The 12,955-nt window shown below is 45.9% G+C and overlaps 1 protein-coding gene across 3 annotated transcripts; it reads right to left on the bottom strand.

Moving 5' to 3' along the window:
• Positions 1-933: 933 nt before the first annotated feature.
• On the bottom strand, positions 934-12,860 carry efhc2 (EF-hand domain (C-terminal) containing 2). 3 transcript variants are annotated; one of them, XM_042084714.1, is made up of 16 exons: positions 12,722-12,860; positions 12,298-12,486; positions 12,037-12,187; positions 11,664-11,887; positions 11,267-11,518; positions 10,371-10,478; positions 9,914-10,052; positions 8,321-8,486; positions 7,390-7,532; positions 7,059-7,255; positions 6,429-6,553; positions 5,760-5,954; positions 4,565-4,657; positions 4,054-4,156; positions 1,102-1,248; positions 934-1,068 (listed from the first exon to the last, which is right to left on the bottom strand). In XM_042084714.1, the coding sequence occupies exons 1-15, from the start codon at positions 12,761-12,763 to the stop codon at positions 1,135-1,137; spliced, it is 2,241 nt and encodes a 746-aa protein (XP_041940648.1). In that variant the 5' UTR covers positions 12,764-12,860; the 3' UTR covers positions 934-1,068; positions 1,102-1,134. The 3 variants fall into 3 exon arrangements, with proteins under 3 accessions (XP_041940648.1, XP_041940646.1, XP_041940649.1); XM_042084712.1 differs by having other exon boundaries at positions 934-1,248; XM_042084715.1 differs by lacking the exons at positions 934-1,068; positions 1,102-1,248 and adding an exon at positions 1,315-1,819.
• Between the last annotated feature and the right edge of the window lie 95 nt (positions 12,861-12,955).

Raw genomic sequence — 12,955 nt, forward strand, 5'->3', positions numbered from 1 at the left:
GGTAAGTGTGTGGACTGAGTGTGTGTGTGTGTGTGTGACAAGCATTTTTGGAAAGGCATAAAAGACCAAACATGTGGTCCCCGGAGTGGACCTGACGACGTCAGCCTTTGTGTCGGGGACAGGCGGGAGTGGCGCGGTGACTCGGGAGGCTAATATTTTAGTAAGTGTGAAAGCTAAGAATGAAGACTTGATAATGCCGCAGTGATGTAATGCCCTCTTTCTGTCGCACAGAGGGATTGGGTGCCTTGATTGCTCCAGATCTGATTACAAGCACCCTCAACCTGCAGGTCGTGTGTGTGTGTGTGTGTGCATACTGTATGTCTCTGTCTTTGATAGTGTATCTATCTCTGTCTATGTTTGTATGTGTGTGTGTGTGTGTTTTGAAGTGAGGTCCCTCTGCTTTGCCTTGTGTGCTATCCACCACCAGTAATTGAATGACAGTGGATTAAGCCCTGAAACAGGTCCCTATCATGCCTCATTGATAGCCTGCGGTGCTCAAATCTGTGCCCCCAATAGACGGCCACTGTCCGGCGGTGGCTGGGGTCGGACTTTTTGGCCACGGAAGCCGGGCGTCTGCGGTGAGCGTGGTTGCCGGCTGCCTGTCTGGTAACAGGCTTATCGGTGGGGTGGTCGGGCTATTCAGAGACAACTTCCTCCTGTCTGTCTCTTGCCGACGTGTGGTGTGCACGTTGTTGCTACATTATACAAGCATTCTTTCCGTAATCATCGCGAAAAAATGCGCGAGGCATGTTGTCCGCCCAGCCCTGCATACAAAATGTGTTCTGTACCGCTTGTATCCTTTACAGCTTCTGCCATGAGGGTAAATAACGTGTGATGCATCCAGTGGCGCTTTGGTGCGAGTGTGTTGTTGATTTACTGTGAATTGAAACCTACCCTTAACAGCATACTTTAGCACAAACACAAACACACAAGTGGGATTTTGAGGCTTTGTATTTTTGTTTCACTACAGCAGGAAAAATAAACAGTGTCAGATGTTTCTTTGCGGTCCGGCAGTTGGTACAGGTGAGATCTGAGATTCCGACCGCTCTCTCTCTCTCTTTCTCTACATCTCCCCCCCATCTCTCTCTCTCTCTCTCTCTCTCTCTCTCTCTCTCTCTCTCTCCGCACTGCCGCTCAGTTCTCTGTGGCCGTAGTCCCTCTGGGGCCAAAGACATCCTCCAGCAGGAGAGCGTAGTGGACGCTCCTCACCGCCAGGCCCTGTGGAGTTCCGTTCCAGTTCACATCAAACTGGAAAAACAAAACCGAGATGAGGGGCTTTATAAAAGCAGAGAGAGAGAAAGAGAGAGACAGAGACCGCTGAACAGTGCAAATCCACATCATCAATCAACATGCAACTTTTTCTTTTTTGTTTGATTTTATTTTTGTTGTTATTGTTGTTTTGCTGGCCACAGAGGAAGTGCATAATCTCATAGAGTCGTGAATCATCAGGAATACTTTTGGCAGAGGGGGATTTGTTGGAGAGCGACTAGGCCTCCAGGGCATCATGGTTGAAAGTAATGAGAGATGGACAGAGATGACCAGAGGAAGAGGGCTGGGACTGGACAACAAGGAGGGATGGAAGGAATGCAACGACAGAGAAAGAGAGAGAGAGAATAGAACTATCATCAAGAGAAGACAGGGATGTAAAGAGAGAAAAGGGACTGGGGAGTCACGAGGGGCACATTGAAAGTCATACACCATGACGGCAGTGTTTTCACTCCTCTTCTTCTTACTGTCCAGTGAGTCTTTGGACAAAGGCTGCGTAATCCACCATAGGCTGGCCCGTTAGTTTGGCCTTGGGCTGGGTCACAGAAAAAGGCTGCAAACCGGCAACAGAGGCCATCAGACAGATCAACACAGAGAACAACACTGAGATAAAAAAAAAAAAAACGAGCAATGAACCCATCAATGAACAACACACCAAAGGCTGGCCACAGGGAGACACACAAACATGCAGCAACCACACAAACATGCAGCAAAACATACACACACACACACACACACACACACACACACACAGACACACACACACCGGCTCCCTCTGCTGGCCGGGAAGCAGCGGTGCGTTGCGGGGGCCCGGTCTCTGTGCTCCGGTGTCGGCTGGCCCCTGTGGTTCGGGCGCAGATGGTTCTGCTTAGGCGTCGGCGCTGTGGCACGGCACGCTAAATTGCGGCGCCGTAATAAAGGAGGTGGTGCGGAGCGGAGCCTTGAGTGGATTTTCTCAGGGCTGATTTGGGGGAAGTGAGGCGAGGCGCTGAGGAGGAGGAGCGTCCACACACACACACACACACACACACACACAGAGCAGGCCCCTTGCTCGCTCGCTCTCATGCCCCGGGGACATGGCCATAGGCCTGGAGCTGGGCCACCTGGGCGTTCTCTCTCCTTCTCTTTCTTTCTTTCTTTCTGACTCTCAATCTATTTTCTCTTCCTCCCTTTACTGCTCTCTCTTTCTTCCTTTCCTTCTCTCTCGTATTGACTCTTGACCTCTGTTCTCTTCATCCCTCTCTCTTCCTTCCTCTCTCTTTCTCTCCTGCTGTTTCTGGCACACCGCTCCCTCTTTCTGAATATCCCCCTCTCTCTCTTTCTGGATATCCCTCTCTCCCTCTTTCTGGATATCCCTCTCTCTCTTTCTCTCCCTCCCCTTGTTTTGCTCTTCCTCTCTCTTGTCTCTCTATATCTCCGTCTGTCCCTCCTGCTGTCTCTCTTTCTTTCTCATCCTCTGTCTCTTTTCTCTCCTCATTCTCTTCCTCTCATCCCTGTCTTTCTCATTTTGTGTCTCCCTCACTTCCCTCCTTCTCACCCTCTCTTCTCTCCTCCTCCTCTCTTTCCTCCCTCTCTTCCTCTCCTTCACCACCTGCTCTTCATCCCCCTCTTCACTGTCTCTCCCATCCATTCCCCAGGCCAAGAGTAATCACACTGTGATTTCACAGTCAAGAACAAGAGCCAATGGCTGAGCAAAGAGACCGCACTGACACAAATCACACCTCAAGTAACGGCCACGTCCAACATAATTGAACATGATGTCCAGTCAAACTCTAAAGCCAGAGGCAGCCACACTCCATCCTTCTGCTCAACTTAACCTCCTGCACTAGTCCAGCAGAGCACAGCATCATGTCATCTGTCACTCACAAAGACTTGGGCCACATCTGCACAAAACCAACGGCTGTATTTTTTCTTACCGCTTACACACCTTTAACGATAGCGGTAAAGAAAAAAACTTGTGCACGCACACGGAGGTGAAAGCGGCTAAAAGTGCTGTAGTGCATATGCCAGACCAGTGGATGGCGCACACACGGAGGTGAAAGCGGCTAAAAGTGCTGTAGTGCATATGCCAGACCAGTGGATGGCGCACACACGGAGGTGAAAGCGGCTAAAAGTGCTGTAGTGCATATGCCAGACCAGTGGATGGCGCACACACGGAGGTGAAAGCGGCTAAAAGTGCTGTAGTGCATATGCCAGACCAGTGGATGGCGCCGTGGCAGCCGTGCAGTGGCTTCACATTTAATTCGCGCAGTCGAAACAGTTTGTTAAATCAGTCGCGTGAAATAAGGAGACCACAGAAAATTCGGTTTTCAATTCAACTGTTAAACTAGTAAAGTTCATTTTCAAGGTATGAAATGCTTTTACGTTTTGCATTAGGTCTGGTATAGAGCACGTTACACTGGAGAAAACATTAACATGCGTTAGTCATAGGTTGTAGTAAGCTAATGATTAAAGTTAAGCTAACTGTGTGCTTCTACCACAACTTTAACCACAAAAGGCTGATACCTTGTTCACATAAATCATGACAGGGGCCCCTTAAACACATCAGAACACACATTCTTATTTAAAAAAATGCCATGATTCAGGGGGTCAATTAACAGATAGGTGTGTCAGTGACATGTTTTACAACATACAACATGTTTTTTTCTGTCATAAAACAATCCAGTCATTTAAATGATGGACATATGGTACACTACCGTGCTTACAAGGACTCATATTGCGGAGGCAAGACCATGGAGGAAGGTCACTTTTGTCCATTCCGTGTTGTGTAGTTCTGTGTTGTCTCACCTTGAGCATGTCCTCAGGGAGGACTGGTGGTGTGGGGTTCTCCCTCCAGTTGATGCCAGACAGGAAGGCGTGGTAGTCAATCTCCCCCGACTCCCTCTCATACCTGAGGAGAACGCACAGAAGAAAGGGACGGTTCACAGGGGATTACGAGAAAAGAGAGATAGAGACAGAGACAGAGAAAGAGAAAGAGAGAGAAAGCCTCCGTGTGTGATTTGTGAGATGTGACAAGTGTTCTTCAGACTGCTGGGACTTTTTTTTTGGGGGGGGGGGGGGGTCTTCCCTCCAAACCACAGCCTGCAATTAGATGCAACTATCCCACATGATCCCCTCCACAGCAAATGAATACTGATTACACTGCATTTTTTCAATACTGTTTGCCTGACATTTGTAGCGAGAGGATAAGAGAATATTGAGCATTTGAAGACCAGGTGAAGTATATACTGTATGTGCTGTATGAAATGGGCCCTGGGAGAGAAGAGAGTGAGATATGGCAGCTCTCTCCGGGTCTTACGTTTTGAGGAGAGCCCTTAGGAGGTCATCAGTCAGGGGCAGCTGGAAGGCCTTGCAGATGGTGCGAGCCTCCTTGCTGGACAGGAGGCCGGTCCTTCAGAAGGAAGAAGGTGAGAAAAACAACACACGCTTCAATGGCAGAACTTCAATGTTTCTCAACTAATTTCACCCCCCACATCAATGATGCTGTCTGAGAGAAAAAGGATCACAATAACAATAGGTTCTGTGAGCATGAACTCATCATGAGTAAGAATCCAAAGTTTTTTTTCTTGCACAGGTACCAGTGTTTGAAGAAGCATTTGGCTTCCAAATACTTTCAGCAACCCTCGCTTTGGGATCAGAGTCAATTTTCTGAGGATTTTTATTTATTAATTTATTTTCACTTTTTTGTGTGTGTGTGTGTGAGGCTCTTGTCTGGAGGCGAGGCGACTAGTTGTTCTTTGGCCCGAGACGATTGCAGACATACTAACTTCATTATCCGCCACGGACGACATTTTCGGAAAAAATCTGAAAATAAGCAACCGTTCCACGCGGGCCGCATAAACAGGACATGCACGTTGACCCCTTGGCGCTTGCCGCCATCCATTTCTCTCCCCCCTGGCCTGCGACATGCCTCCGCCTCCCACTGTGGGGATCATCTGGTTCCAATGCTCCACTTGAACCGCTGGAACTAATCGGAGCGCCTCAATCTGGGGCGAACCGAACTGCAGATTGATGGTTTTTCGCTTATTTTTACCTTTGTGAGGAGCCTGAGTGTATGTGTGTGTGTGTGTGTGAGAGAGAGAGACAGCCTATGTGTCCGTGTGGAGGGTAAGGGATCTCTTTTTGTGTGTGTGTGTGTGTGTGTGTGTGTGTGTGTGCAAGAGAATTGTCAAAATGAGTTGACGGGTGAACCACATGAGAGCTGAGAAATCTATGAATACTTGGCATACAAATTTAAATGTCAGTGAACGACGAGTGTGTTTGTGTTTGTGTTTGTGTGTGTGTGTGTGTGTGTGTGTGTGTGTGTGTGTATGAAATAGTAGTATGACCCAAGTGAAAGATTTTTGGAGGGAAGAAAACCACCAAAGCACCTGACTTGACTCATCCTGACACTCTTGTGGTATACCAACGAGCCAACGACGTAGCCCAAAACACCCAAAACTCTCACCACATGACAAAGCTCAGGGGAAGAAGGCCGCGTGTATTCGCAGTACCTGTTCCGGTCCTCGTGGGTAAAGACCCTGACCATGTCGGCGAAGGCCTCAAAGTGTTTCTTCCTCAGGTGGTCCTGCGCCACGGCCAGCATCATGGCCACGTCGGCCTCGGCCTCCTGCCGCTCCGAGTAGCTGCGTCCCAGCATCATGATCTCGTGCTCCGACAGACCGCAGTCGGTGGCCGCCAGCAAGGACCTGAGGGGAAACACCACGCACAGCACGCCACGCTTTTTATTAGTCTCTGTGGTGGCCGAAGGCTTTTATTTAGTGAGCTTATGAATGGAATTGGAATGGAATGGAAGTGTGGATGTGCAAGTATAAGATAACTTCACTTGATGTCACAATTAAGTGAAGCCATTGTACTGTACACTGGGCATTATCATGAGCTAGCTATACAGCTATATATATATATATAATATATATATATATATATATATATATATATATACTGTAGCTATACTCATTAAAATCTGTCTGTCCATACAATTCAATACAGCCTTATTTATTCCACAGGAGTATTCAACATGGCTGCTCATAATGGGATTTAGAAGTGGACTCTCACTAGCCCACCCAGACAGAAAAAAGAGCCACTAAATCACGGTGGGGAGTTGTGGCCGATTATATTAGCTTATCCGTCATTCTCAACGCAGGGTAGGGAGAGATAAATACCTGAAATGCTCGTATAGGATGAAACCGTTGCCTCCAGAGTCAGCCATGGCCAGAAGCTGGTTCTGCTTCTCCTTGCTGATGGATTTAATCTTGCTCAGGATGGTGGCAATGTTGGCCCTTGGGAACTAATTATAGGTACGGCGTGAACATGAGCGTCAACATGGTCCCTGTTAAGTACATGTAACTTGTGAAACTGAAGCCCACTTTGTCGCACATGTCACTGGCAATGGCCAAGGTCACTGAGCTCCTGTGCCAAGCGAATGTAAACACTCATGTACGGGCGCCTCTATACCGCGTGCCCACACAGTTCTGTACAGCTCGCTGCACAAGGGTGTTTGTTTAATGAATGCAAATCTCGAGTTATTACATCAAGCCAAGAATCAATTTATAAATAACATGTGAATTGTGAAAATATCAAGGCATCACTATAAACCCCTTATGACCTTAACAGCTATTATCCCTTAAGCAAATTTCCATCATGTATTTTCAAAACATCCAAGCAGCAGTACTGTATACTATAAAATATATATATGAATAACAAGTGTTCATACGTAATAACATACATAATATGTAATATATGGTAAATGAGTGCTCTATGGAACATTAGACACATTTGAACAGGAGCCTGACCTCTTCTGCGTGCTGCTCCATGTAGTTGAAGGCGTACTCATCGGCATCCACTAACTGGAAGGGCTGGTTGTTGAGCACGAGTCGCGCTCCCACATAGAGGTCCTGTGCGGTGAAGTATTCGGACATCTCACTCTTAAACAGAGCCTGGCCTGGCTTTTTTACCCGGCCTCTCTCCAGGAACTTACCACCGATCACTCCTGTGAGACACACAGACACACACACACACACACACACACACACACACACACCGGTAGTTGAATTTGACAATCAAAACTCTCAGTATTGGCAGACTACAGAACGCACTGAAGCATATCAAAATGAATCTGCTCACCTGTGTTCCTTTGAGTGGGCTCAAACACAGCAATGGTGTCATCACTCAGGTAGAAGGAGATGATGAACACTCGCTCCTTGTCAATGGGATTGTCGGTGTCCATCTTGCCGACAAATCGCAGCACGTTACTTTCAAGACCTTGCCTTGACACAGAAAACAATTACGCATCAAGCTAGAGTGGCTGACAGGAGCAGTGAAGAATTGCTAACTAATTCAGCTTGGCAACTCTATCAAAAAGCTCAGTACAAATAACACATGGCAAAGATAGACTGAAGTCCCTTACACTCCTCATCATGTCCGTGGAATGTACTCTGTTTTAAATTAACAGGAGTTCATTCATTATCTTGGTAAATAGATGAGTATCCATGTTAGCATAATAAATGTGTCATGACAGCAGGTAGATTAAAGGCTTGGAAAAGATGGAGAGGACGCAGAGTTAAATCAAGTTGATTGCACAATGAATCAAGTCCAGGACAACGGTTAAAAAAATCCCTCAAAAATGACCACCGCACGAAAACAACGACAAAATGGTACATTCCTTGGCCCCAGTTTCATCAAGTACGGTTTAAAGCAGTGACTGCTTAATTTCACCACTGAGATATTGGTTTTGGAAGTCCTTTGTGTGGCTCACAACCCAAAAACAAAACCTCCTCCAATAACCGGCGTACTGGCCAAATTCATTCCCGACACGAATTCGGAAGTATCTAATGAGCGAGTTTGAATGTCTGATTATTCACTGAGCAGAAGAGACATTAGCGTATTTTATCTTTAGCATCAAAAGTGCTATAAAAGTTACAAATAAAGTTTTGAATGTCATTACAGACTGAGCTGTACTCACTTTTGCCATTTTTACACTGGGTGACTTCTTATGGCTGGACTATATATTAAGTGTTATCCCCAGATGGGATCTTTAAGGGGAGCGTCCGGTTACCTGTCCTTCTCCATAAGCTTCTTGAAGTCCTTGTGCGGGGGCTTGGGCAGCAGGCTCTGGCAGGAACACAGGGAGTCTTCCTCCGATCCAAAGCCATTATACGGGGGCACCTGTCTGGCTGGCTTGGGGGGTGGGGGAGCTTTGTACTGCACAGGGGTGAAGTCCTCTTCAAACCCACGCAGGAAGAGAGGGGACAGGGAAAGAGAGACAGAGTGAGAGAGAAAAAAAGGAGACAGTGAGAGTAGGAAAGTGAGACAAATGGAGAAAGACAGAGACATAGACATTAGGAAATGCACAAGGATATATCCGTGAGTCTCTGTGTTATCCATCTCCATAAGTGCCTTACCATCATAAGCGTGACCCCATTCACCCCGACTAAAGCACGCACAGGCTCTCCTTCAGGGCGGGCCTGTCACCCCGGCTCCCTAACATTCATTACAACCGTCCGTAACTAACGCAACAAGCCCCTTCAATCAGCATGACAAAGTGAAGGGCACTGAGAGTGGTGGAGTCCACACACACACACACACACACACACACACACACACACACACACACACACACACACACACACACACATACACACACATATAGTGTTACATCCGGTAAAAACGGAGGTGCTGGAGACCCTTGTGTGTGACCGTGTGTGTGCGTTTGAAGATGAAGAGGGGCCATACCGTTAATGTGTGGTGGCTTTAGAGAGACGAGGATGATCTAGAGTCGCTCGTCCGTCATGCTCCCTTTCACAGCCCACTTTTGCTCTCCAAAGGGCCTTACACACACACACACACACACACACACACACACACACACACACACACACACACACACACACACACACACACACCCTTTTAACCCTTATGTGGTGGGTCTGCTGCCCTGAAATTCCACTGGTTCTACTTGTTCTACGGAGGTTCTATCCTGAGGGAAAAGAAGGGGAATTTCTTCTCCATAGCCTTCCTTGTATTGAGAGAAATTGTTTGCTGTAGATGAGCATTTCTTTGTGAAAAACTCACACGCCCGCAAATATGTTAGGGAAATTTGGGAGGTCATGAATTGTGCTTCCAAAAATATGTCTGCAAAGATGTGTCTGCAGAACCATGAGAATGATGCAGTTCATTTCACAAAACCATCCTAGATACGATCAGAGCAACCCTATGGTTTTGTTCACATGAAGCCTCAGCCATTATTTAAATCAAATGTGCTTTAAAGTTCAGTCAGAGTCTATACAGCGCTTCAGTTGGGACTTCCATTTGACAGGATAAGGTGATTGATCCCAAAGCCTTACTGACATCAAGTGGCAGTTCACAAGTAATGCAAGCTTTGCCTTAGCTTAGCCTGGGCAGCGCAGGAGAAAAAGCCTGCTCTGATATGCCCTCCTGTGCCATGGCCGAACGTGGACACATTTTAGAAGAGATCTCTTTGCATGAGAGATGGAGAGCTCTTAATCTTGGGCATTATAAGGGAAAAAAACTAGCAGGATATAAAGGTCCTCTAGTAACGTGTGGCGTAGATGGCACGTGTCCTTAGTTCCTCGCTAGTTCCAGCCAAAGAAATGCAAGATTCAGTCTCCATCCTAACGCCATAACTCACCTATGCCATACTTGGTGCGGTAAAACTCTTTGGTGAAGTTGTCACAGTCGCAAATGATCACCCGTCTGCCCCAAACATTGACGACGCTGCCAATAGTCAAGTCACAGTCCTTGTAGAAGTTCTCTTCGACAGCACCAGTCTGTTGAGAGAGTGGGGAATTACAAGCTGGAAAAAAAACTGAACTCTCACTGTCTGAACTAACATTGACCCTTCCATGCAGTGGTGTATGAAATGAGGTTTCCACTACAGCAAGACAAAAAAGACACAATAAAAAAACCGAAACAAAAAAACAAAACTAAACAAAGACACCACAAAACTGTGGTTGTCAGTCCACTCCTTAAACTCTATGGTCTTCTACTTTGTGTTTTAAGGGAGAGCAACCAAACAGAATTACAGCAACTGTTGACAGATTTTTCATGGGAATTTCTTTTATTTCAATAAAAACATGTTCACCTACTTTCAGGCTATCCAAAATATAGCGTCCCCCATGTCCCATTGGTCCGAACACATTGAGGACAGTGCGATCTGTTTTCTTCCCTGGTTGGCTTACGGGAATAGGAGCGTGCTGTTCAATATAAAACAGAGAGAAAATAATTACGTTCTGTCTTGAAGGACAAGCTTAAATGAGACCATAATTGCAATATATCTTGAAGGACAAGACTAATTTGTATCAGGGGACATAATTATTTTCCCACCAGGGGATTCTCGCCAAACCTTTTGGATGACATTTTCTGAAAGGCAACAGAACTTTAGGCGCATAGCGCATAATAAATGAGAGACAAAACAAAACAAAAAACCAAAGAAAAAAGAAAGAGAGAGAGAGAGAGAAACAAGACTGAGCTTTAGCATTCCTTCATTATAAATTAGGTCTGAGGAGGCAACTGGGGAGAATGGAAAAGTGCTTTAGGGGAGGCTAGACGTTACTTCAGTCCTGTCAGCCCAGATAAAAGCTTCATGCTAGAGATGGGAATGCTCACTGAGGCAGAGGAGGCCTCTGCTTGCTGGTACAGTCTCCTGAGTTCACAGTTGCACACTGCACCTGGCTGTGGTTGAGCCCATTTCATGGTGCTTATGCAGGGTCAACTGACAAAGCATGGTGGCAACAACACCAAGGTCATGGACTAGACACCCTGGATTGCACATGGACTGTTATGATGTATGATAGAATGTTTACACTTCATAATACAATAGTTATGTAGTCATCTTCACAAGGCTGTGAAATATTTAAGTGCCTGCTAAATGAACGATTGACTTTTGACCATGGGTTCAGATCGCTGTAGGGAACAGTTTTCACAGCAGGGGAAGTTCTGGACAGCTATCAATCACATTCAAGCACCCCCCTGATGGTCTAACCTTGGGTAGCCTACTCCTGTGAAGAAATTTAGGGGTGGCGTCACGGCCCGAATTCGGGTAGATGACCTCCCGGATCTCAATGGTGTCGTCGGCCAGGAAGTAATGCATTATGAGTTCTCGGGGATCGCCGAACATGCTGTCCGAGTCATCCCAGTAGCAGTAAAAGCACAGGACATTGCGGTCGTGGTCAAGGAACTGCTTCAAAGTGTCCTGTCTCTCATAAGGACGCAAAGGCTTCATGCTCTCCTCCATCTGCCCACAAACAGCAAAGAAAAATTAAAAACAGCATACAGTATTCAGTGCATAGTGCTGCAATGTCATACAGTGTCTATTGAGCGAGAGATATTCCCCTAAGAGCTTCCCCCTCGAATATCCCTTGTATATTCTTTATCTTCACCTGCTGACGAACTTTACTATAAGGATCCTCAGGAATGTTGGAAGTGGGGTTGATACGCACTCCCAATTTTCTCAGGAAATTTCTTGTGAAAAGGTCACAGTCCATGATCTTAAAGGTCCTGGCATACAGCACCATCTCCTGGTTGATGTTGAAATGGTGCACGTTGTAGAATTGGTCATCATTTGGAGGTGGGAGCGGAATCCTGTGGCGTCGGATCAGGGTTCCTGTCATGGAAAAAAAAAAAAAAAGAGTTCAAATTCCATATTTGTATTCTCTAAAGAGAGGAACAAGAGTTATTCTCATTAACTCTGCTTCTTTTCAAAAGGCCAGGGTTTCTGACTAGTGTGGCAGGTTTCTTCACGGAGTGGCCTACCCTGAGGGATCCCGCTGTTCTTGAATTCTGGCTCCACCACTTGAATGGTGTCATCCTCCAGATAAAAGTAGATTTTGCACTTCCTAACTCTGTATTTTTCTTCCTTGCTCTGAGGCACAACCTCTTGGAAAAATGCATCAAAACACAGCACCTGCAGCAAGGAATTGCAGATAATGAAATGGGAAAAAGAACAGGCATATTTATTTTGTAGGCTACCAGTGAATAGAAATAATGTTTAAAAGTTTTTAGGATGCTTATAACCTGTTTGTCAAAGGCTACCCATGAGGGTGCATGACTATTTTCTCCCTTGGGAAACACTGAGTATTTTGGCTTTTGTTTCTGGCCTAGGAGCAATTCCCCTCCAATGCCCGGCTTCTCAGATCCAACCAACATTGGGACTCCATTCGAATAGTCAAAATGCTGTGACTTATGAAATTTGTCCTTGCCCAACTAGAAAAAAAAAGAAATTACAATAACTCATCGCAACTTTCAAACAGTAAAATCCTGCAAAATATTGTTCTTTATAAACTAAGCTGTTAGGCATAGTTCGGTACGAGTCCCGTGCGGACCAAGATATTTACCGCATTGCAATATGGCGGTGCTATTCAAGTTGACTAATCCAAACACCTAAGCTTTCTTGATTAATCCATTGAAAAATGAATAATGTAGCGTAATAAATACTTACGTTTTTGTTAAATGAATATCCTGGCAGCAAAGGCAGCGCCATTTTGGCCGTAAGCTAGGCTACTTATTTGGGTTCTTCTATCGGACCTTCACCACTGCAATAACAAGTTGCTATGGCAAATGCGTTGTTTGATACTGTTGCATAGCAACGCAGGAACCTTGAATGTGAATATTCTAGAGTGCCATTCTTTAGTAAACACTGGTTACAATGTAATTTACTATTAGACAACAGGGA

This window comes from Alosa sapidissima, chromosome 2, assembly GCF_018492685.1.
Source record: "Alosa sapidissima isolate fAloSap1 chromosome 2, fAloSap1.pri, whole genome shotgun sequence".
In the NCBI taxonomy this organism is placed as follows: Eukaryota; Metazoa; Chordata; class Actinopteri; order Clupeiformes; family Clupeidae; genus Alosa; species Alosa sapidissima.